Consider the following 27,141-nt stretch of genomic DNA (forward strand, 5'->3'; position numbering starts at 1 on the left):
GAGACGTTAAACTCAAAAATCAACTCAACAACTCGATTCTTAGCCTCTGACCCTCTACATCAGTGATTGCCAAACCGTCGATCGCGATTTACTAGTTCCTCGCGGGGACATTTTCGGTACATAGCGTTAACTCCGGTTAGCTAACCTTGATTCCTCCATAAACAAATGTAAATTTTTTTTTACAAGAAAAGCTGGTAGTTCTCTTGGTTGGTAGCTCACAGTAGGATTTAAAATGGGTACAGTAGCTCAAAAGCTTCATAAGTTTGGCGACCACTGCACTACATTCTAACCAAATCTGGAGGGAGATTCATCCATTAGTTCTTGGGAGTTTTTGTCTCTCGGACAAACGGACGGTTTTGGTTAACCACGCTACTTAAAAATCAATAAAGGATAAAAATTGTCCCTAGATGTAGTTACATGTTTCCCGTTAATTATGGAACTACAGCAATGTAATGCTATATATGACACATTTTCTTATTAAATTGATGTTCTTTTTTTTCCTATTAAAATGTTGCTGTTTTAATCTTTCGGACTCGAGTTTGGTATAATAGGCCTATATACAGAACCTCAAATCAAATCATCATAATCAAGCGTATAAAGAGCATTGCTATAGTTCATTTTAACCTTTCTTCATCACTATCGGGTGAAATCCCAACATGCGCACACCTCCTTTTAGCCTAAAAGGTATTTTCCTCCACCCGCTACCTTTGCTTCCTTGTTTCTTCCTTTTGTTTGAGATTTTCCTGCCGGAAAAAGGAAAAGGAAAGAAAGAGGTGCGGAGAAAGGCTTCGTTAATTATGAAAAACCGGGTCTATCACTTTCTCTCTCTCTTTCTCTCTCTCTCGTTGCAAAAAGAGACGCCTGCTACAGAGAATACAGTAAGCAAAGAGGAAACTACTAATTCTTTACAAGTACTTCAGCCCTTTCGGGACACGAAGTGGTAGCGTTGCTAAGAGAATAAGTTAATGATGGTATATGAAACGATTGACTCTCTACAAGCTAAGCACTTCTACGAAACAATGTGTAAGAATATTAATTAAAGCACTTTACAAAGTTGATCTTCAAAACCTTTTCTTTCCTTGTATCTTCTTAGAATGTACACAACAACTGAATTAGTTTTCTAACAGAGATGGGCTCACAGAATACACTAACTTATTGTTCCGCGCTACCATAAAGGATTGCATTTAAATTGCTTTTCCACTACGAGAAATTGATTTTTATAACGAAAAATATCGAATAACACTCTTCTTAAGAGGAAAAAGTACTACATTTTCTTAAATAATTCTCAAATAAAAGGCGATGATAACGTTTGGAAAACATAATGACCTAATATTTGTGCACAGCAAGTACAGTGAAACCTCCTTTGATGGACAGCTCTCAATAACCTTTATAATTTGAACTTTTCCTCCTAGTAAAAGGGATGAGTAATTTTACGGGACAGAACTATTCCTTTTAGGACATTGTCTTCTGTTTTCCCCCCAACGTTCCAGTAACCTCTTTATAATGAATAGGAATTATTCTCAGTTCTTTCGTATTTTCGTACATAAAACACTTTCTGAAATTTAAAAGTATATACGGGTAGAAAAAGTCTTTCCCAAAATATGTCTTTGTCACAAGTCAACAACGGATTTTTGTATATTTGCATGTGTTCCCCTAAAATGATATTGATATGCTGTCTTCACATATTTCCGTTACAGTTGATTTGCAAGTGAAATAACGAAATTTTATGGTGTATATATTTAAGAGCTTAGTATGTATTTCTGCCATCACTGTATATAAATGTATAATTTACGGAAATATTTCGTTGTTCCATTTTTAAAGTTGATGGAGAGACCAACTCTGAGTTCATTTAGTCGATGACCTGGATTAAAAGTCCAAATTAAATTAATGTTTTAATTAAAATATCCTCATTGAATTTTCGGGGTTTTAAGACGAGGGGCGAAAGGACATTAAAATGACTTTATTTTATTTTATTAATTTATATATTTTATTAATTTATTTATTTTTTAGTTTAACGTTTCACGATTAAAGCCCGTTAAGTTAAAGGAAACGTTTGATTCACGAAAAAAATGAATTATTGTAAAATTATTTTTTGTGCTCTCCCACCGGGAATCAAACCTGACATCAAGGGCACATTCGCCACTCACTAGATCTGTGGGAAGAATAAAGTGGAAAGGGCCCAAATATGTTGAGTTTAAACAAGACTTGTTACCTGTTTGTCGGCGTCAACAGTATCAATATTTTACTTCAATGATTGAAGCCAGTTGACAAAGTTGTTCTATTGTGTGTACACCATATCTGAGATTATGATGTCAAAAGAAAAGTCTTCCGAATTACTGCCTTTCAAGCAGTGGGTTTTTGAAGAAACGTATCGATTGATGCAGAAAATGAATTTGTAAATAATAATAATAATATAATATAATAAAATAAAAAATAAGTACAATATAAAACTAGCGCCACGACATATACCTATTTATTTGGCAGGGTGTAGAATATATACCTGAGCCTAAAATATGTATATGTCTACACTTCTCAGAGGTAAAAGGTTAAATATTTTTACGCCAACTTCGATTATTTGTTTGATTTTGGCCATTCGTCTGGATTTGCGAATTGCTTCTTTGTTTGTTTGATGAAGCCTTCTCGTTAATTTTTCACAGCAGTTTGAAGTAGTAGTTTTCAGTGAAAAGTTTAAATGTCTCGTGAACACTTATGGGTAAAGATTTTTTTAAATCATTTCAAATTTAGTTTAACACCGAAAGAATACCTCATTTGCTTTTGGGAATGAAGCATCACCCAATAGAACCGTGTACAACTAGTTTTCCAAATCCTAGCGTGGTCGCAAATTTCTCAATGATGAAATTTTGTGAGTCATCCGTTCATTATTGTTGCTGTCAGTGAGTTAGTGCTGCGCGCAAAATGATTTGAGAGATATGGGCATGTGACATATCGTGAGATTCAAGCATCCTTGACCGCTGGCATGAAAGTTATACATACAATTTTGCACGGTCACCTGAAAAGTATGGATTCCACACTTGACCGAAGCTCAAAAACAGCCTCGTGGCAATAGGTGTAAACAAATGTTTTAAAAAATCAACCGAGGAAAATCAAATTTGGTGTTCCACATCGTTCACAGAGAATGAAACTTGGATCTATTCATACAAACCCGAAACTAAGGAGTAATTTACTGTTTGGGTGTGAATCACGATTCCTCTGATTTGTAAAATTATTTCAGTAGTGTACATGGATGTTATCTTAAAAATCGTACGATTTTATCTAACTGACATTAACCAATATGTCACGTTTGTGGGAAGAATCGTTCAACTTCTATCGGTATATGTACTTAAAATTTAAATATGGATAAGCGCAAATAAACTATACGCTATTTATTTTTATAGCTTATGGAATCTTCGAATATACTATATATCTTGTACGATTTACAGATTTTCTGAAACTGTCTTGATGCAAGTAAGTTAGTATATGGCGTGACAGTGTCATACATGCCAATGCTCTTCCAAGAAATTTCCAATTTATTTCTCAATTATACGAAGGATCATATAAGCGTTTACATCTCTTATCTAAAGTATAACCATTTACATTTCCTATTCTATATGGAAGGGGTAGAACGGAAGTATGTTTCTGATCTAAAGTTCTTCAGACGATATGGAAAGAGAGAGAACATTTCAATATTGTGTTAATGGCAAATGCTAATATTTTCTCTATGCCACAGGATGACAAAGAATAAGGAAATAGGATTACTATATTTTCGTTTTGTTCATCATTTACTGTAATTAATCAGATTTATGGTTGCCTAATGTGACGAAATACAAACCTTTACCTTACAAAACAAAAGCCATCTTGCCACAATTAGCACCAGTAAATTAAAATTACATTTGGAAAGTCAATACTATTTCAATTGAAGTTGTAATTAGAGTTGGAGAGGTATCTAGATTATAAAGTGAATTGTTATTACATGGAGAATTAACTGTGATGGAATTCCATTATAATTGAAAGAAAAATGCAATTAGAGCTTCCCGGTGTGTTAGGCGATAAAAACACACATACAAGTATATACACACTAACTGAGTAACTGTATTGGGCATAGTACACTGGTTATCATTTTAACTTCCCTTTTCCACATCAAGAATGTGCATATGAAACGTGGATCAACTGCTTAATGGTCGGAATCCTAAAAACAAGCTTCCAGTGGAAATCGAACCTTTAATTTTCACACCAAAGATGTGGGTGTTGGTCTTTGTAAATTAACTCCTTGTGAACAATGCGTAGTCCTTTTCTAGTCTAACTTGCGAACTGGAAACGTATACACAAGGGTCGCTATGTATGTCGACGTCAAACGGCTCAATAGAAAGAACGACTGCGTTCAACGGGGGGCACGTAGTCAGCTTTTCGAACCACGAAGTTGGTACGCGTGCAGGGCACGTCGCTACAACAACAATGTGTGTGTGGAAAGAATGGACAGAAAAGAACCGTATACAGAGACCAGCGAACAGTGCACCGAGCAATGTGACCAACTTATAGAGTGATAGACATATTGTCTACTTGGCTGTGATGCATCGTGAAGCGTCATCCAGTGTTACCTCACAACGATGGAGCACCGTAACGGGTGCCGACTTGTGTGTGTATGTGGACGATTCGACAGCACCTGCTAAACGTTGGACGTGCGGTACGTATGCCGTTGCATTAGGCTTCTATTCACCCAATCAAACGTCTCAGATTATAATGGGTTTGTGAACACCGTCCTGGAGTATTGTGTGCAAATGGTAGTGTTTTCAGACGAGTTCCACTTCAATTTGTCCTTTATTCACGTTCACTTACCGCGTTAGATTCTATCGAGGTGATCGCAATCTGTCAGTGTGCGTTGGCAAGCATCACTGTGATGGGTACAATATGCGATGTTCGCAACCATGCATAGAGGGCAACGTCATAAGAGACCACTACATCAAAGCTCTACAAACTGTGGTCATACCTCGGACATCGTATTACATCAAGATAATACTCAGTCCATGTATAACGGAATGTGCGAAACTTCTTCGAGAAACAACGGGTGCTGTTGTTCCCTGTCTTGCACGGTCGCGTGATAGTGTGCATTATAATTAATTTGCACCTAGTTCGTCATGGCCCACGAGCAGTCTACATTGATGTACTGCGAAATGGTAGACATGCTGTGTGACAAGCGACTCCTCAGAAGCACATCAAATTCCTGTTTGATTCGATGCTACGACGCACAGAGGATCTGACTTCATCACATTAAGGTTTTACGTCCATTCTCCTCTATATAAGTTGGATTTATGGTACAATTATGAAATTCTAATCAATCTGTATTATATATTATTTTTAGTGTATTTTTACAGAGCAGTGTATATGTAAGTTGCAGCCCAAAGCAATGTTACAGTTCCTTGGATATCATATTAATACAGTGGAATGTGTCTTTGACGGAATCGAACGTTATTGAGTCATTCTATTTCAAATCATCCAATCATGAAAAATTCATGGTCTCAGATTTTGATAATTTTTTGTACATTGAAAAACATGTTTGAAAATAGTTATTTCCCAAAATAAAGCTTTTCCAGCCTTTATAGTTAATTTGTAATTAATTACGCAATCAGTTTTAAGGTCACGACTCAAACACGGCTGTATTTGCATTTTATTGTTTATTTCAATAATCATCAGAGCTATGAAGCTAAAAATTTGCATCCGCATGCAATTTTGCATGTAGATTTCAAATTTGCAATTAAAACTAATGAATAATTGTATAAGTGTAGGGTTATAGCAGCATTTATAGTCCCATGTTGGTGCCCCGGAATGAGCATGTGGTGAAAGTTGTACGCGTGTGAAATTTTGGTGAAGAGGTGAAGAAATACCTATTATCTGTGTGAACCAAATTTGGTTTTCGGTATTTGAACCTAAGGGGAAAAATAAAACTTCTAATATGTAGTAAATTTTTCAGTAGTAATGAATCTGCAAGGGATTAATACATTCTTCAAATGGCTATTTCAGATTAATGAACCACGGAAATCACCCAGAACAGCCTTGGAAGGTGATCGCGTGATCAGTGACCATTTGAAACATGACAGTGTGGCTGTATATGAATTTTTGGCAGTGTTTTTGGCAAACTTAATATCGGAGCTACCGTTCCTACACATGTCATATATTTCAGTGATGGTTCTTAGGCTCAATATAAAAATTGTAAAAATTTCAAGAACATTTGTATGCACAAATCAGATTTTGGTCTTACATGTGAGTGGCATTTCTTTGCTACTTCACATGGTAAAAATGTTTGCGATGGCGTAGGTGGAACGACAAAGCGATTAGTTGCTCGTGCGAGTTTACAGAAGACAACTGGGAACCAAACATTAAATGTAAAGCAGTTTTATAAATGGGCTGTTGACAGTGCCGTCCCGTGGAAAATAAGCGCCCAGGGCGAGAGTATACGACGGCTACCCCCCTACCCCGTACATATGAATGAGGTCGACAGACCAGCCGCGAAGTGTCATGCTTGGCACGAGGCGGAAGAAAATGTTCAAAAATAAACCCTGCTTTTCCTTGATTTTGAACACTTTTTATTACTTTTTCCTTCCATTTTATATATATATTTTCTCTTTCCTTCCGAATTTTGCGCCCTCTTACTTCAGAGCCCGGGGCCGTTGCCCCACTTGCCCCCTCACGGCACGGTACTGGTTGTGAACAATACCATATCCATTAAATATTTTTGTATCAACTGAAAATGTTCATCAGCATCACGTCTTAAGGAAATAGGTTTATCCCTGTGAAAACAATACCTGGAAAAAGGAATAATCATGTTTTCATTCCTGATAGTGAAATAAGTTTAGAAGTTGGACTAATTTCCTCTACATCAATGGAACACCTACAAAGAGATTGGGTAGATTAAAAAAACCCAAACAGAAGACATCAGAATTAAAAGTCTTGGATCTAGGAAAATTTGAAGCGTGTGTCTATGACTGCAAATGGTGGATTGAGATGGTGCTGGCATATTCTGAGGAATATCAGGACTACAACACAAAGTTCTTACACCCTGCAAGGCGTGCTTCCACTTTTCACTGGCCTAGAACCGACGATATCCTATGGGTGCCAGCCGATCACATTTTTAGTGACGCAACAGATCACGTTTCTATCACAACTAGTGTAAGATCACATAGTGTGTCACATGAGACTGTTAATAAAAATAACGAGTTATTCAAGTATTTCAGTTAACATTGATACATTGTGCAATACGGATGGTTAGTAGATAAGGCAGCTGTTATTTTTTGCTATAATTGTAAGCACGGGCGCCCAAAGAAAATTTTTCTAGGAAGACTATTTCATGGTTGCTATATTAGTCTGGTATTTAATATACCTGGTTTCCTATATTAAATATACATTTTTACGAGCCAAGGGGGCTTACCCCCTCCTTTGGGTGCCCACGATTGTAAGCTACTGTGTGGAATAGTTGTAATAAAAGTTATACAGTATCAAATAGCCTATATCGTTATTTCAGAAACTCGTTAACAGGCAAAAGACACATTCAGATTTTTGGGGGGCCTTAGGTTCAAATACCCAAAACCAAATTCGGTTCACACCAAATATAGCTATTTCTTAAACTTTGTACTAAAATTTCATATATGTACAACTTTCACCACATGCTCATTCCGGGGCTTGAATTTTGGACTATGAATGCTACTATAACTCTACACCTATAAAATGTTTAATAGTTTTGATTAAAGATTTCAAATCTACAGGTAAAATTACATGCGGATGCAAATTTTTAGCTTCATAGCTCTTATGGTTATTGAAATAAACAATAAAATGCAAAATCAGACGTTTTTGAGTTGTGACCGTGTAACGTGGGTTCCTGTCACCACGGCATGGCGCGTCCTCAAGTTGCGGATCGAAGAGAAGGCCCCTAGATATAGAGGTTAGCTGCGAATATACTGAATAAGCAATCGCGGACAGACAACTAGGAGTGGTCCTCCAGCTTGGGGGTTTGGGTAAGGCTAACAACCTCACCCTGTAAATATAAAAAAAGAACTTGTTCAGAAACATTCACAAAAGCCTCGGACAAGGACTGATAACTTGGCACGACCTCAGCAAAAAGAAAATGAACATGAGATTTGAAACATGGAATATTATAATCTTTTTAGGAATCTTTATAGGGCAGGCGCGTTAAAATCCGTAACGATTGAGTTAGAGAAATACAGGATGAACCTAGTAGGAGTTCAGAAGATAGGTGGGAAGGAAATGGATCTGTGCATTCCGGAAATTTTACGTTCTTTTACGGGGAAGGAAATAAAAATCACCAGTTAGGGACAGGGTTTTTCGTTCACAAACGAATATTACCAGTAATTAAACGGGTTGAATTTGTTACTGACAGACTTTCTTTTATTACTCTTAAGGGACGGGGGTAGAATATTATTGTTCTAAATGTACATGTTCCAACTGAAGATAAGGATGACGAAGTAAAAGACAGTTTTTACGAAGAAGTGGAACGGATATTTGACCAACTCCCGCGATACCATATGAAAATTCTATTAGCGGATTTCAATGCAAAGGTAGGACGAGAGGACATTTTCAAACCGATTATAGGGAATGAAAGTCTGCATAAGGTAAGTAATGACAACGGTGTTAGACTCGTGAACTTTGCAACATCCAAAAACCTAATCGTGAAGAGTACAAAATTCCCACATCGCCACGTTTATAAATACACTTGGACATCACCAGACGAAAAAAACACAATCAAATTGATCACGTTTTAGTAGACAGAAGAAGGCAATCTAGCATAATGGATGTCTGGTCGATTAGAGGGGCTGATTGTGATACTGATCACTACCTGGTAGCAGCGATAATACGAGAGAGATTATCGTTGAATAAAGTTAGGTAAGAGAGAAATAGCAGATTGAAGTTTCGAATAGGTTCTCGGTTTTAGAAGATTTGGAGTGCACTAGTGTTGAGGATATTTAGATTGAAATTAGAGATAGCATTAAAAGTTAGCAAAAGAAAAATTGGGACACGCGGAAATACATAGGAACAAACCATGGTTCGACTCGGAATGCATCAAACTAGCAAAACAGGCAAAATTACGTTGGCTACAAAATCCGAATAAAATAACTACACAAAATTTCGCAGATATCAGGCAGGGAACTTCTGAAACTTTTAGAACAAAGAAACGCGATTTTTTGAAAGCTAAAATTAAGGCACTTGGGAGATGTATGAGGGGATCAGCGAATTTAAGAAAGGCTATCAACCTCGTGTTTATATACCGGTATTAAAGGAAGCTGACGGAACAGTTCTCACTGATACGGATAGCATCTTAAATAGATGGAAAGATTTCTTTGACGATTTGCTGAACACGCAGCTAAAAACTAATGTGTGTGAAGAAAAGGAGATACACACCGCAGAACCGTATATTCCAGAACCCAACCGAATAGAAGTAGAAACCGCTATAAAGAAATTAAAGAAACACAAATCTCCGGGTGTAGATGAAATTCCGGCTGAGTTAATTTTAGCTGGAGGCGAAAAATTGTTGAACAAGATACACAAATTCATTCTCCTTATTTGGAAGAAGGAAGAATTCCCACAAGAGTGGAAAGAATCCATCATTGTTCCAATTCACAAGAAATGCGACAAAACTGACTGTAATAATTATCGAGGCATTTCTCTTCTGCCAACATCCTATAAAATCCTTCCAAATATTCTATTAGCAAGATTGACCCCATACGCAGATGAAATTATTGGAGATTATCAGTGCGGATTTACACGAAATCGATCAACTATCGACCAAATATTTACCATCCGCCAAATACTCGGAAAAAAAAGTGGGAATACAATACCCCGGTACATCAACTATTTATTGATTTTAGAAAGGCGTACGACTCGGTTTGGAGAGGAACATTATACAACGTTCTTACAGAACTTGGAATACCGAGAAAGCTAATTAGATTAATTGAGATATGTTTCAATGAATCTCAAAGTAAAGTCCGGTTAGGAGAATTTTTGTCCAAGAACTTTCACGTCGAAAATACCCTGAAACAATGAGATGCGTTGTCACCATTATTATTTAACTTTTTGGTGGAATACGCTATAAGGAAAATCAAAGATAGCAACCAGGGCCTAGATTTGAACGGTATTCACCAGGTTATGACATATGCTGATGATGTAAATTTAATAGGGGATGATAGGAGAACAATAGAAATGCAGAGATCTTATTAAACGCTTGCAGGGACATGGGTTTAGAAGGAAATACAGAGAAAACTAAATACATGGAAGTGCGTCGGGACCGTAATACGGCAAATTATGGATGCGTTAAAATATTAAATAATACTTTTGATAAAGTGAATACTTTCGAACATTTAGGATCAATATTAACAGACGAAAATCATATTCACAAAGAAATTAAATGTCGACTAAAAGCAGGGAATTCGTGTTACTATTCGGTTCAAAATCTCTTGTCGTCGCGAATTCTGTCAAGGAATTTGAAGCTTAAAATATATAAAACGATAATCATACTTGTTGTTCTGTATGGTTGCGAAACATGGTCGCTTACTCTGAGGGAAGAACACAGACTGAAGGTATTTGAGAACAAGATCCTGAGACGAATATTTGGACCCAAGAGGAACGGGGATGGGAAATGACGGAAACTTCATAACGAGGAACTACACAATTTATATGGTTTATCCAACATTGTTAGGGTCGTCAAGTCTAGGAAGCTTAGGTGGGCAGATCATGTAGCTAGAATGGAAGAAAGTAGAAACGCTTTCAAAGTCTTGACAGGAAGAGCAATTGGAAAACGACCATTAGGAAGACCTAGGCGCACATGGGAGGACAATATTAAGATGGATCTCGCAGAGATAGGAATACAAAGTAGAAACTAGATCCAATTGGCTAAGGATAGAAGTCAGTAAAGAGCTATTGTGAACGCGGCATTGAACCTCCGGGTTCCATAGGCCACAGAGTTTGTTAGTTAGTTAGACCTTGAACCTGATTGCGTAATTAATTACTAATTAACTATGAGGGCTGGAAAAGTTTTATTTTGGGAAGTAACTATTCTCAAACATGTCTTTCAATGTGCAAAAAATTATCAAAATCTGAGACAATGAATTTTTAAATGCTTTTACTTTGGTTGATTTGAGATAGAATGGCCCTATTACGTTTTAAATCCGTTGTAGGTAGTTTTCTACTTTGTGGAGTTGAGTCATTAAAGAGGTTGGTTTACCTACCAAATTCCTTTACATGTTTACTCTGTCTGTTCATGTCAGTCCATTCGGCAGAAAAACATGTCAAAAATACATGATGGATCACCATCAATTTCTGCGAGGATGCAGTCAAACTTTAGTTCGTTGACGGCGGTGATCCATCCAGTTGATCCTAAAATAATGGGTCTTTGGTTTATGCAACTTAATAGAACTTATACGTGAGGACTGGTTGCATACCGTTCAGTAACTTTCAATATTCTAACCAAACTCGTTCCATGGTGTACACGTGACACTGGATCTTGTTACATTACCTGAATACTCTTGAAAAAGTAACACACTGAAAAATGTATAATGAAACATCATATGCTTCTATCTAAGCAGGCAAATTTTATCTGTATTGCACCCCTATCATCTACTACCTCACTGTTCGAAAATTGTAACGCAAATTGAAACGATATAACATTGTATTAATAGTTTACTTTTTCTGAGCATGATATGATTTTCAATATTATTACAAATTAATCCCTTAGACAGCAGCTGTATTAATTGTATCGTAGTTTCATTTACATCCGTTTGAATTTGCAAGGGCAAATCAGTTTAAAACCTTTCCCGATTTCCTAGTGAATTAATAACAAAATTCAAGGAAAAGCGGAGTTTAATAGTGAGCCTACTTACATTGGTTACTCGCAGAAACGACTGGTAACACCAAACATTGAACGAAAATATTATACACTCTTTTAACTTGTTAGCTTTTTTGTTTGTTTGTTTTCATGATTTACAAGCAAATACAAACGTTTGCATGACCGATGTAACATTATTTGCTAACATTGTGCAAAATAAACATTACTTTCAATTTCAAATTTTGTTATATATTACAGATAATCTCTTCTGATTGAAGAACCATCTTAAGCTAACAGATTCATTTAAAAAAAAAACTCAATTTACTAAATTAACATGACAACATTGATACTTTTACTTTGGAGCGACGACAGGAGAAAAGTAAATATGGTGTTCGTAAACAATAAAACCGAATTAGAGATTTCAGCGGATGTACACGTTTAATGACCCCTACATGCCAAAAAAGTTACTAATGGATGTTTGTCCATCTGATCGTTCGTTCCAATGTGTGTGTTCACCTAGAGCAGTAAACGCCAAACCGTCGATCGCAGGCTACTAGTAGATTGCGGGGCAGTTTCGCTAGATCGAGTCAAGGTTCGCTACCCTTGATTCCTCCACTGAGCTGAACCACCTTAATGTAAAATTTTTAAAAAATGGAAGCTGGCAGTTCTTTTGGTTGGTAGCTCACAGTGGGATTTAAAAACGGTACGGTAGCTCTGAAAGTTCGTAAATTTCGCAACCATTGACCTAGAGGCTATACTATTCAACTTATCCGACCCAAATTCTAAACTTCAGCATTTTAGAAGATTCCCCAGTGTTTTAAAGAGCAAATTATAGAATGAGCTCATTTTGCTGGTTGGCATTCATGTCTATGATACAAACTTCGGAGTGACGGAAATGTACGCTCACCGCTGCGCGCATGGTATCCTAGTATTCTGTACCTTATTATATGCAGGAATATCGGGCAATTTCAACTGCTGTTAACTTTAACTGTGTTGCGGCCCTTAAGTGTATTGTTGCTATCGTTTCCATGGCAACGAGAGTTGGTTAGTTATCAACGATTCTATAATATATTGTACAGTCACTGCTGATTAGCTGTTGAAAATGCAAATCATAGTATTATTATGGGATTATGATACATAGAAATTTCTAGTAGGCCCTACTGTCCATTGCTCTAATTTTGACTGTGTAGCGGCCTTTAAATGCATTCTTTCTATCCTCACCATGACAATATATCTGTCCGTTATCAACACTTTTATGAAAGATATACAATTCACTTCTTCAATAGTAGTAAGTTCCTTTAAAAAACAAAAAAAAAAAACCTTTCTCCCAAAAATAAAGGTAGTTTACTAAAGGGTAAAAATAAGTATTTGCAATTTCCTTTTTTAAAACAGCTTTAACAATTTTGTTTATATTTAATACATCAATATTTCATTCCTTCCCGATGAATACCACCTTTATGAAGACACTTATATGAGTTGGGGGAATTGTGTGCTACAGTGAAATTTAGAGCTGTCTCTTCTTAGGTGGAAACACTAACCCAATTACGCTAGGGTAGGTTTACCAGTCTCTTTCTTTTGTGATTCAAAAATGGATACGGCAAACTTGAAATAAAGAGCTGGGGTAGAGGAACAAGTTGAGAATTAGGATTATTGATACTAGGTAGGCAAGAATTTTGTAATTATAGCTTAATTACAGAGGCAGTCGCTTATACATGTAGATCATTATTCTCCGAAATAAAGCACGTTGACTTCCTACAGTGAATTATCCAGAACCTTTACATAAGGACATGAATACACAGGTGAAGAAAAGATAACAGTATTTTGTAGCTGATTCCAGAGCTGTATTCCAGTGAGCTACGACTTGAAGAAATGTCTAGAAGCACTCGATCCAATACCGTTATTTTTTCGTTTTTTTTAAAGAGTCATTTATACTAAAATTAGGAATCCATCGCTTTTTTTTTAATGCGAATCGTATGGGTTTATTCATTAATTCGTATCTTTCATTTTCAGGATTTTTTGCCAGGTGACAGTGATGTCGGCAGTGCTGTGGAGCATACCAAATTGTAGCTGTTATTAGTAACGTATTGTGGTTTTGCTCGGATTAATCAATTTTTGTTTTTTGGGGTCTGAAGTGTTGAGTGTCAAGTTCAAAAAAGGGTCATCTTCGGCATGTAGGACTTTAACGAAGGTTTCAGTGCTGCAAAGGCATCCAGACAAATCTTTGGAGTGTATACAGTGGACGTTATTGCTGAAAGAAGCACCAGGATGTTGTTTAACAGGTTAAGAAATTGAAATTTTGACCTTAGCGATGACTCCCATCCCACTTTGATTAGGACCATTTCAAGGACTTGACCCACCGTGATACACGTTAAAGTACCGGGAATTGGCCACGAAGAAAGGAAATGGACAGGTAAATGTTATATGTCACCTTCAACGTAGAGGAAAGGTTAATAAATTGGGTTTGTTAGAGACTCAGTCACAAGTATAGACAACAAAAACTAGTGAGTTGTCATATCTGATTCTTTGCTTATCTGCAATCGTGAATCCTGTCGCCAACATCAGTCTTTCTCTCATTTATTGTTACCGGAAATAAGAAAAGGTGCCACTATGTGAACTTTAAGCAGAGGATCAAATCAAAAAGAAAGGTACTTCCCAAAGAAGATTTCCATCGCAAGAAGACAATGTTGTGTCTTTGGTAGGATATGGAAGGAATTATCCACATGGAACACCTATCCTGTAATTGTACCATCACTGCTGCTGTATAATGTGATCAACGTTTTCATGCAGCAGTTCAAGAGAAAATGTCGAAATTAAATGACATGGCATCGTCAGTCATGTAGATTACGCTAGATCATATGTGGCACACATGTGAATCGTTGCCATTCAGTAACTTCAATGGGAGGTCTTCTTTATCCGGCGTATTCCCAGATGTGGCTCCTACAAATTACATCTTTTTAGGTCCCTGTCGAATGCACTCCGTGGCACATCCTAGGAAAACGATGGCAGCTGCAAAATCTCATTGACTTCCATGCACCCAAGTCACCGAATTTTATACGTAAAGGCACCCAACAACTACCTAAACGTACATTGTGAACACAAAACGGGGAAATGCATTAATGATCCATTGTCTGATTACTTCACTCCTCAAACAAGAAACGTATACATTGGTTCCGAACAGCACAAACTAATGAATCAACCTAAAACTTACTTCTTAATTTTACATGCGTTGAGGAGACTGCTCTAAAGCACAACTTTACCAACAGCATATTGAAAAAAAGGTTATAATTGTTTGAGGGAGTCCAAGCGTGAGCATTAAATCTCTAGAAACTGAAAACGCATAAGCAATTACATGTTCTAAGCATGTATATGTATATACTTGTATTGTATACTTTGCGCTTAGGGCACAATAAAGTTTTACCCAGATACTTCATATTCATAAGAACATGTGTTGAACATGTTTGGATAAAACATACAAAGGGTAACGGGGATGTATCTCCATCAAGCAAACTTTCTTGCTTCCTACTACGTACTCTGAAATTATCTTAAGTTTATTCACTACGATCCTCAGACAAAAAAGGAGACTGTAAAAAAAATCTTGGAAAGTAAGCCATTTAATACAAAATCTTATGAATAAAATAATGGATAGTTACTTTCAAGAATTTCCATATTGTGCGCTCTAACATCACAATTCCGTCAACAGTTTTCTGGACTATAGTACAAGACCAGGAAACAGTTATTATTAGGTTGGTATCCCTCCCAGGTGTGAATTTATTATTAGGTTGGTACGAATGAAATGTTCCTCCCAGGTGGGTATTTCCAAAGACAAAAACGTGAAAACGGCAATGCCTGATTAATCGAAACAGATGCCATCTACAACCATACCCTTTTGCCATCCTGCAGCCAACGATTGGATTCCGTGGCGAAAGAAGTCTTAAGTCTGCGATGTAAGGAATTCTTCAACAAAGGTTGCATCGTCCGGCCGGAATAAGCAAGTTCAATAAATGCTTCAAAAGTAACTAAAGTTATTACACTCGAACTCCGAATCGCTCAATTATGTGAAGTAACCACTTTCAAGTTGTTCACATTTTTTATGAGCAATGATGTCACAATTAGGAATGGCCACAAAGTATCGGTTCCGGCGGAACCGATTCTGCGAGAAACCGGTTCTTGGAAATCTGGTTTTCAGAACCGGTTCCAGACCTGGATCCGAAAACCCGGTTCCGGAACTGAATCTTAGGAATTGGGTTTTCCAGATATACATGCTAGTGAATATTTAGTGTATAAAAATATTGGTTGGATGCGCAAATATTGAAATTTAGTGCAGTGTGAAAATCAAATAATAAAAACTAGTTTTTTTTTCTGTAGCTGTAAATTTGCCTTTGCATTGCAATGTATTTAGATTTTGCAGGGAATTGAAATTGTTCGTAGATACATTATTGTAGTAATTTTTATCAGAAATACTTAAATACACACAGAAAAAAATAAAAGATACTTGAGTAGTGAAAGCTGAAATGAGTCCGAGATATTTATGTTTAGCAGTGATTTTGTATTACACCATTTGTTTTCAGAACTTGTTTGGGAAAAATAAAATCAGTTGTAGCTTACACACAAAAAATCCTGTTCGATTACGTTCACACGTTCCTCCTTACGAGACGCTATCGTACATAAATTCAGAACCAGTTCCCGAACCGGATTTCATGAACCGGTTCCAGGCCTGGATCAGAAAACCCGGTTCCGGAACCGGATCCGCTCAGAGCTGAAAACTGGTTCCACTAGGAACCGGTTCCGGCCATCACTAGTCACAATCTTAAGAGTATACGTACTCCAGGAGTGTGTCCGGTACTTCCGTTCTCAGAAGATAGCAACCCTAACAACGATAGAAGTAACAATACCTTGTGAGAGTCGAGAAGTGGTTTAGGAAACATTCCTGGAGACGTTCTTCGCGATCCAACTACTGTCCCTACAGTTCATGATTGCCATAGCAGATCAACTTTTTCACCTGAAGCGGTATCCGATGCAGGAAACTTCCACAATTAATTCTTAAAGTCGAGAACTGCATACCTCCAAATGCAATTGAGGAACGTTTTAACAAAACTCAACAAACGCCATTTTTTCAAAATGCGTTTGTTTGTTTGTTTTTTTTTTTTTTTAACGAATTCTGGTACTTTAATATGAGGCTCACACAATGGCTAACAGAAAATTCGACAAAACTGAATATTTGTCGTTGTAAAAGGCGCCTGAATATAGCAAATTTTCACAAAACTCAACATCTCCATTTTTCAAGATTCTACAATTATCTCCATTTTTCAAGATCATTTCCCAATACGCAGGCATAACTTTTTGCCTCCTGCCAGGGTTTTTGGCTTTATTGAAAAAGAGCTACGAAACAACAAAACAATCCATCTTCCCTCAGAATATTATGACATTTTGGAAAAGTTTGGAGAGATTAACATTTAAGGTAAAGACTGGTATAGTTACTATATGAAATCAATCTCGAAACGTTTAATGAAAGCGAAATTGCCTTTTAAGATATCTGAGGCAAGAGTACTGCATAATGTAAGAAGACCTTAGACCAAGGCACAATGCCTTTTTCAAAATACTTACTGTGCTTCACCCATAGACGTTGAGGTACTTAAATCTGGAAAGAGAAGTTCTTCAATAATGTTTGAAGCACCTCATCTTCCATCACTGAATCATGTCAGCAAAAATAAAGCAAATGACGTGAAGAAGTTGATGTCTTATTTTGACAATGATTCAGAGGAAAGTAGAGTTTTATTAATGAGTTGTACAAGGGAATGCTAGTCATACTGAAAACAAAATTCTGTATTATGAAGAACCTTTACATTAAAGAAGACTGTGTTCCTGTATTGTTTTCACACAATATATTATGTACTACTGCTTTTCCGAGATCTACAAAACGGAAAAAAATCTCTCAAACTTTCCTGTCTTCCCTCTTAAGAGTCGCATCTCGCAAAATGCAGTTTTATCTGTAGTCTACCGTACAAAAAGATAATTTCTACAAAATTTATGTTCTATACCTGAAGGTTCGCAGATCTGGGGAACGGTAACAAAAACTTCAAAACCTCCGATAACCCCACTGGAGGTAGCAATTTGCAAAAAGTTGTCTTATCTACAGCTTAGGGTGCAATGACAATAATTATACAAAATTTCACGGTTCTACGTCTGATAGTTTCAGAGATATGACGATGGCAATCTGTGGATTTACTCTCCTTATATACAGGGTGTTTTCGTGGCCTTGGGTGAAACTTGAGAGGAATGATGGACAAAGACAAATAAGCCGTTTGAGATGAGGTACCACTACCCCAAAATACATTGATTCCGAGCTATAGGCCGCCGAAAATTTGCTGGATACAAAAATGTCCGGATCTCGAGAAAGTATTGTCGAATCGAGGTCCAATCAAAGGAAATATTTAATTGTTAGATCTGTAGATTTCATTAATATAAAAATTATTGGAAAGAAGAAGTTGTACCAGGGTAGCCCCACAGAAAAATAGGATATTCGTGTGTCTTACACAAAAGTAAGAGGAGAAAGCATATACAGGGTGGCCCAAAAGTAGGTATACAGAACCGTACTGATCAGCTCATTGTATTTTATATTTTTTTCTTATTGTTACCTATCAGGTAGACTTAGTTTCTTTATTATTTGTTCTTGTCTTTTTTACTTATACCTTAAGCTCGAAACAGCCGAAACAAACCCATAAACTATAATGTTACACTTGATCAATGTAGGGGTGTGTACCTACTTTTAGACCACCCTGAACTGTAATTACTGTAATTGTTTCGAACAGGAACGTACAATATTGAGACCAAGCTGTATCTGTGAACAGTACAGTGCCATTAGACAAAAGGTCTAACAAACAACGCTATATCAGCAATACACTAAATACAACATGGAATTTGAAGCTATAGATATGCTACATTGACTTGATCCCTAGTCTTCCGTTGCAAGCGCTGCTATCGGCTGAAGGAATTCCACTCGCTCTCTCTCGCTTAGCAACAGCTGAACCCTTATTGGCTCAACGCGTGGGTGTGTGAGGATGTGAGCGTAAGTTCGCATTTTTGCCACGGCTCAAGACATTTTGGCAGCATAATAGCTGTTATCTTCAGTAGCGCTCCAACTAATATAACAGCATAACACAAAGGCAACTTACGGCGCAATAGTGGTTTGCAAGTCCGTGGATATCCTATTTTTCTGTGGGGTTACCCTTGCGCCACCCGAGTTCCCCATCCACTTTTACATTAATGGAATCTACGGAAACAGCAACGAAATGTTTGTTTAACTGGATTTTGATCCGACACTCTGTTCTCCAATCACGGTAATTTCTTTATCATTTCGACAAATTTTCGGTGGGTTATAACTTGGAACTAACGCATTACTGGACAGTGGTTTCGTATATGAAATTGCTTCTTTTTGTCGTTGTCCATAATTCCTTCAAGTTTTATCCAAGGTCACGGAAACACACTGTATAATACAATCAAAGAAAGATGTGCTAGACAAAATATAATTTCTAACTGGGCGAAACAGAAAGTAAATATTTTACCAAATTAAACACGATGCAAGTTGGCAAACATAAGCACGAACATTCGCTAGGAGTAAATTCATATATGGAAGAGAAAGAGAATTAAATTTTATTAAGTATATTGGTAGCTTTGTTTTTTATTTTCAAAATAAAGCTATCGCGTTAAACGTGGATTATTCACCACAATGTACAAGTATGCACTACCAACTCTGACTGATCTTCTATGAACCATTAAAAAAATCGATGTTTTATGTGAAACAATTAATTCAAACCTAACACGGAAAGGCAGCTAGACCCTTGTATTTTCCCAAATTGTGACCAGATTCCGTAACTTAATTTAATGAGACGTGATTGTTTTCGTTTTCAGATCCATTTGCATTATTGTTCCGCGAAGGTAATTAAAACAGCGCTGATTAACACCGGACAACACGTCAGGTCAAGGCGAAAACTTTTGGGACACGAGTGGGTTGCCTGAGAACTCACACTCACAATGTGTGTCGAAAGGTGCGAGTGTGTGAGTGAGTAAGAGTAGGGAAACTCGCTGTTGCACCTTCGCACACATAGATAGGATCGTAATTTAATCAAGAGCGTAAAATAGCACGTTGATTGCACACCGTATACGCCTATGTTTCTGGCAAGGGATTTGTTCATCCATTCGGTTAGATATATCGTGGCAACAAGATGGAAGGGAGCTTCTACGCTAAAAACACCAGAAAGAGGCTCCTCTTGCAATCTATCTATCGATACGTAGATCAATATTGAACTCATTACGACTGAGAATCCCGCAGATAATTAAGTAAAACCTGAGAAGGTACTTATGCCTATACGTGTGCATCAAGAAATCACTGCCAAATAGATGCTCTATTGGTTGCAATCAATCTCTTTAAAGGTAATTTCTGTAACACTATCACGTTTTTATAAAAATAAACAGAAAAGGATTTCTATGATGGTAAATGATGAAAAAATTTCATTAATTAAGCTAGTAATAACAATCCATTGAAGTAAAAAAATATTGATTAAACGAACTTTATTATTTTTTTCAATCTCCTTTCTTTAAGTTTTGCAAGGATTAAGTTTTGCAATTAAATTCTATACCTTTCGACTGATCTAATTTTGTTCCAGTCCTCCGTGCTGGTCTGGTGGCCAACACGCCGTATGCATTTTTGATGCACGAGGTTTTGAGTTTTATTCCATGTGGGAGAGTTTTCAACAAATTGGACACATTACGATGGTTCGGATTCCTCCTTAAATTGTAGCTCACGTCTAATATCGCCCATAGAACTGCCAATAGGCGTATCTCAGATTTCATTACTTTCATTATCTTAACTTACGCCTATTGATGGTGCACCACATATCCTTTTGCCTTGAGATCCGCCTTTTCATCAACTTGATATTTCAGGAATGGAGCTTCGTCGCCTATGATTCTTACAGCAATCGGTAGATCTCGTAAAATTAATAAAGCATCAACATTAACTCAAAATAGTAATTTCTGAGATACGGATATTCGTAATTCCAACGATGATATATAGCCTTAGGAGGGATTTTCATGCAAGCTTGCATTGCGTTCTTTGCTTGCGATTTGGCTGTTTAAGTACGTGTTCTACGTGTAACACAACTTTCAGTTAGCTACATATAGAAATCACACGCAAAGAACGCTACGCAAGCTCGTATGAAAATCAGCCCTTGTTCACCTCTGACAATTCCATCAACTGATCTTCCTCGAATTTCGAGCTAATATTTCCAATAATGGTGAATTATTCGATTAATTCCGAAGCAACCTCTGTATGTAATTGCGTTGAAGTTAAATTTCTGAAAACGGAATACAGGTACAATCAGGCACGTAGCCAGGCTTTCGTAATAGGGGGCTCCGTAACATGAAATACTGTTGTTACACACCAGGGGCTCGATCAATCTAAACGATTTTATTGGCAACATATCCATATTGGTTTGTTAGAACAATAAAATGAGGATATGTTAATATTTTAATAACGAACTAGAAAGAAATCTTGAGTAAAAGGATATTTTAAAATATTGAAAAAGATATAGTCTTCCGAGGTCATTTGAATCGATTCATCTTGTCTTCCTCCTTCTTATTTTTCTTACCTTCGATTAATGCCGTCAAAGATAGCAACGAGATCTCTTTCAGTAGTAAAGACATCCTAGTAAATTGAAAATTACTTTAACAAGTGTAACTGGAATTTATGTTGCCAGGATCATATTATTGGTGATTGTGGGATTTCTTAAGCTCTACCTGAGAATCTATTTGATAGAACAGGTTTATCGATTGTCATTTGTAGTCCATAGGATTAGCATGGAGTTAAATGTAATTCGAAACGGTCCGTTCCAAAAATATCAATTTTTAGATTGAACCCCTTCAGTTTCCTCCACACAAAATTCCTCATAAGAAAGAGTAATCAAACGTTTGCTGTTGTATGATATTTTTAATGCTGATTCTTCTTTTTCCCGTTGTTTTTTCTCATCCTTCCTTATTTTTTTCATTTATGGTTTCGAAGGGGGGTCCGGACCAAGACCCAAGAATGCTCACCTCCGATGCGAGAAGTCCCTGGTTCATCCGACGACATGAGAGTTTGTGGTGAACAATACGTCAATTATTACTATTATTACAATAGTAATAATTGACTTATTGCCATTTAAAAAAAAAGACTTTATGCTGGGCTGCTAACACTGTTAACCTAGCAGTACTGCAGAGTATATCAAAAGTGTACCCTCTTGATATCTCCATGGGTTTGGGTACAAAACCTCGCGGCCAGAACCTCGCGGCGACAACCTCGCGGACCAAAACCTCGCCTGGCCAAAACCTCGCCTCCCAAAACCTCGCGGCCCGAAATCTCGCCAGGCCGAAACCTCGCCTGGCCAAAACCTCGCCGCCCAAAACCTCGCGGGACAAAATCTCGCCGGGCCAAAACCCCGCCTGGCCAAAACCTCGCCGCCCAAAACGTCGCGGGCCAAAATCTCGCGGGGCCAAAATCTCGTGGGGCCAAAACCTCGCCACCCAAAACCTCGCGGGCCAAAATCTCGCCGGGCCAAAACCTCGCGCCCCAAAATATCGCCATACCCAAAATCTCGCCTGACCAAAATGGAAATGTTCCAACAGATGATAAGGATGACGGCATAAAAGACGCTGTTTCAGAAGAAGTATCACGGGTATTTGACCAAGTCCCGCGATACCATATGATAATTCTATTTCTGTATTAGAGGATTTCAATGTGAAGGTAGGGCGACAGGATGTTTTTAAACTGGTTATAGGGAAAGAAAGTCTGCATAACGAAAGTAATGACAACTAACGAGGTTAGTTTCGTGAACTTTGGAACATCCAAAAACTTAAAATTTTAACAAAAATCTAATAATATTTATGAAAATATGAAACAATATATGAATTTTTACGACGTCCCTTGATTATGTCCTATAGGTTAAAGGAGACGTAGATGACCAGGATGAAGGAAATGATCGAATAAAGAAAGTGGGAGGAAACGGGAATAACCCGAGAAAGCCCACGCACACGATGTTTTGTATATTATTATTATTATTATTATTATTATTATTATTATTATTATTATTATTATTATTTGTAATGTGGAATTGCATATTAGGAAACACATTGGGTACATTTTAAAGAAAAGTTTCATTCGCGGCGAGGTTTTGGCACGGCGAGATTTTGGGCGGCGAGGTTTTGGCCCGGCGAGATTTTGTCCCGCGAGGTTTTGGGCGGCGAGGTTTTGGCCACGCGAGGTTTTGGCCCGGCGAGATTTTGTCCCGCGAGGTTTTGGGCGGCGAGGTTTTGGCCACGCGAGGTTTTGGCCCGGCGAGATTTTGTCCCGCGAGGTTTTGGGCGGCGAGATTTTGGCCACGCGAGGTTTTGGCCCGGCGAGATTTTGTCCCGCGAGGTTTTGGCCGGCGAGATTTTGGGCGGCGATGTTTCGGCCGCGAGATTTTGTCCGTATACCATCTCCATGGTACGAAATTTTAGCGTCTTGTATCTTTTACTTCAAGTGTTATAATAGCGTATCAAGATAAATGGTTCACCCTGTATATATACATATTTTTCTGACGTTCGGCAAGCTAGACTTGAAATAATGCTAATTAAATTATTGTACTAATAACTGATTGAATATTGTAACTGAATTTCGGCATTTCCTGGAGGTATATTTACACGACCAAAACAATACGTTCAAATGAAGATACTGTTTCCGAGGAATATTTGATAACCGAAACATCTTAAACAGGTTGTAATACAATAACATACATACTGCAGTCAAATTAGCAAGAAGTAAGGAACAAATTAACAACAAGCTGAAACTTGGTACAGATGTTGAGAACGATGTACTAAACAACATACATCAGTCCCCTGACATCCCACGTGACCTTCGCCACCATATTGGAAAATGGCCGACGGAAGCTCCAAATGAACAATACCCATATAAAAATAGCAATATCTGCACTACGGTTGAACATATAGAGATAAATTTAGTGTCGGTTTATAGAACATAGCACAATATTTTTTATAGATAAACAATTTTTCATAAAACACATACTTTTAGAAATATTTAGCTCTAAATTCTAAATTTCCCGTCAAACTGATTCACAATTTTATTGAACTTAGGAAGTAATTATTAACAAGTTAAGATTTGGCATAGATGTTGGTAAAAATTATTTAAATGACATACTAAAATCCCACAACTTCTTCGTTCGCCATATTGGAAAATGTCCAAATGTCCGAAGTAATTGAAAGATAATATTTTAAGTGGCGCCCTTAAAAATTACAGTTGAATCAAAAACTGTCAGAGGATGATTCTGATAGAACAGTGGAGTTTTGTGAGTAGGCGTTGGCTCAGATATTTCGTGACCCAGTCTTTCCTCATTACATTGTTTTTAGTGATGAGGCAAATTTCTATGTAACAGGTGGGATTAACAATCAAAATGTTCGATTCTGGGCTAATACAAATCTTAATTGGATAGATAGATGATCAAAGATGCAAGATGCAGCTAAGGTAATTGTCTGGTATGGAATATGGGGCAAAAAACTTATTGGATCTGTTTTCATTGATGGGACATTGGATCCTGCACAATATGGAGATATGCTTGAAAACACTCTTATGTCACTTTTGTTGAACGAGAAAGAGTGATTTCATCAATACTGGCAACAAGATGGGGCACCGCCGCATTATGGTTATAATGTAATCGATGGCTGAATGAACATTTTCCCGGTTGCTGGATAGGTTGCCATGGACCAGTTGAGTGAGAAGCAAGATCCCCGACGTAACTCAGTTGGATCTCTATCTTTGAGGGCACATTAACTATTGTCTACCAGAGTAAAATTAATGACATTGGCTACCTGAAAAGGAGAATCGTTACGGCCTGTGAAAAAATATCACCAACTATAGGGCACATTAACTATTGTCTACCAGAGTAAAATTAATGACATTGGCTACCTGAAAAGGAGAATCGTTACGGCCTGTGAAAAAATATCACCACCGTGCAACTTCGCAGACTGCACAAGCACTGGTCTCACGGTTAAGGATATGCATAGAACAGAACGGTGGACATGCTGAACATGTCATGTGATTGTATTTGTCTTTTGTGTGTTAGCTCTCTCCTTTCCTGGTTATTAAAGAATACGTAATGTGAGATTTTACAAAACTTTTTTGTTTTACTTTATCCTTTAATTCGAAACTTCACATAACACATTTCACAGCATTTCTCACATAATATATCCTAAATCTATTCACAACTTCAAAACTGTTGCAGGTTTTCGAAAAATAACCTTACCGTTGGGTTTCTCTTCGAATGAGGATGTTGTTCAATATGTCACACGACCATGTTGTTATTTAAAATAAATAAGTTCATTCCAAGATGGCGGACGACAACCTTAAACACGTCGAAATGTTTCGCCCCTCCCACCAGCATTGATCACAATTAACTTCGGATCGACGCAATCGACAGTTTCTCAAATATTTAACCCGGTTCAGATTTTGTATTTCACTTAAAATATTATCTTTCAATTACTTCGCACATCTGGACATTTTCCGATATGGTGAACGAAATAGTTGTGGGATTTTAGTATGTCATTTAAATAATTTCTACCAACATCTATGCCAAATTTTAACTTGTTAATAATTATTTTCTAAGTTCAATAAAATTGTGAATCAGTTTGACGGGAAATTTAGGGAATTCAGAGCTAAATATTTTTAAAAGTATGCGTTTTATGAAAAATTGTTTATCTATAAAAAATATTGTTATCTATGTTGTATAAAACGACACTAAGTTTATCTCTTTATGTTCAACCGTAGTAAAGATATTGCTATTTTTATATGGGTATTGTTCATTTGGCACTTCCGTCGGCCATTTTCCAATATGGTGGCGTAGGTCACGTGGGATGTCAGGGGACTTTTAGTATGTTGTTTATAACGTCATTCCCAACATCTGTGCCAATTTTCAGCTTGTTACTAATTTGTTCCTTTCTTCATTAAAATTTTTGCTTCATTTACTGCATGAACAAATAGTCGCCTTCTTTTTTGGAGGCACTTAAAATTATTTCAATTCAAATAACTTTCGGAATTAGATTTAGTAAAACAATTGTCCAGTGTAAAGCCCATGCATTCTATTCGTTACAAATTCCACTTACCTCAACCAATGTCGCTTCGTGATAGGCGTATGGCAACAAATGGCATCGTATTGATCAGCGATCCAAACTATAAGTATTATGTAAAACGCTGTGGAAGTGTCATTGAAAAACTCTGACATGATGGCTTCCATTCCTGTAATCAAATAAAAAGTATAATATAATTTACCGTTATGTGAAAAACTTGTATATTAAGAAATTTTGAAGATATTAACAAATGAACATTAATTTAAAATATTCACCATAACCAAACTTTTTTCCTACTGACACAGCTTTACGCATTTTTTCCCATAATAAAATATCTGGTTCCACACAGTCGTATAACTAGCACCTGTGCCTTTGACATGCATGATGCATGCCGAAAGAACTAGATTACATAAACAGTATTCCCTTCACCCAATTATAAGCTGACTAGCTAGTCATAGACCTTCATGGGCAATAATGTTAAAAGATCTGAGTTAGTTCTCTAAACCAGTGAGTCGCGACACACTGGTGTGTCACGTAGTCCCATAGGATGTGTCGCGAAATTTTAGAATTTAAAAATCATGAAGCGCTTATTAAAATCAATTTTGAAACAGAGCGTATCAATCCACATCTTCACGAGTTGCAACAATAGTGAGTACTGTAAAGAATCACTACTTTATAATATGTTATAGGTTTGTAGAAACATGTAATCTTACACTATTATAGTTTATAGTAATCTTACATTATTATGTTTACACTATCATTAATTTAAAAAATCAAACAAGTCTGCCGCGGTGTCATAACGGATTATCTTAATTACGAAGGAAATTATCTAAATGACTAGCCACTCTTTTACCCGTACAACGATAAACTCTTGTTGATAATGGCACGTACACCAGGGCCAGTACTACAGCGTTCGCCTCTGCTGCTAGAGTTCCTTAGTACGATTTCCGAGCACGCGAGCTTGTGGTAGGCAACATTATCCCTGTGGGTTTTCTCGAAGTTTGCAATTTCCTCCCACATTCTCATTCTATTAATCATTTCATAATCACTTTCATTAATCTACCGTCTCTTTTAGCCTAAAGACATAACTGTAGGACGCCATACTAGAAATTTTCTTTTCATTTTAACATATACACTATGAAGATCCCTGCTACGAAATTTCACGATCT

The 27,141-nt window shown here is 37.1% G+C and overlaps 1 protein-coding gene across 4 annotated transcripts in view; it reads right to left on the reverse strand.

Annotated features, from left to right (window-relative positions):
- LOC145673060 (membralin) overlaps positions 1-27,141 on the reverse strand; it is a 450,418-nt gene that overhangs the window by 142,209 nt on the left and 281,068 nt on the right. For all 4 annotated transcript variants that reach the window (XM_081742403.1, XM_081742400.1, XM_081742401.1 and 1 more), the window contains one exon: positions 26,009-26,141. In XM_081742403.1, coding sequence (XP_081598529.1) covers positions 26,009-26,141 — 133 coding nt within the window. The remainder of the gene's footprint in view (positions 1-26,008; positions 26,142-27,141) is intronic.

This window comes from Thermobia domestica, chromosome 16, assembly GCF_964235325.1.
Source record: "Thermobia domestica chromosome 16, izTheDome1.hap1.1, whole genome shotgun sequence".
In the NCBI taxonomy this organism is placed as follows: Eukaryota; Metazoa; Arthropoda; class Insecta; order Zygentoma; family Lepismatidae; genus Thermobia; species Thermobia domestica.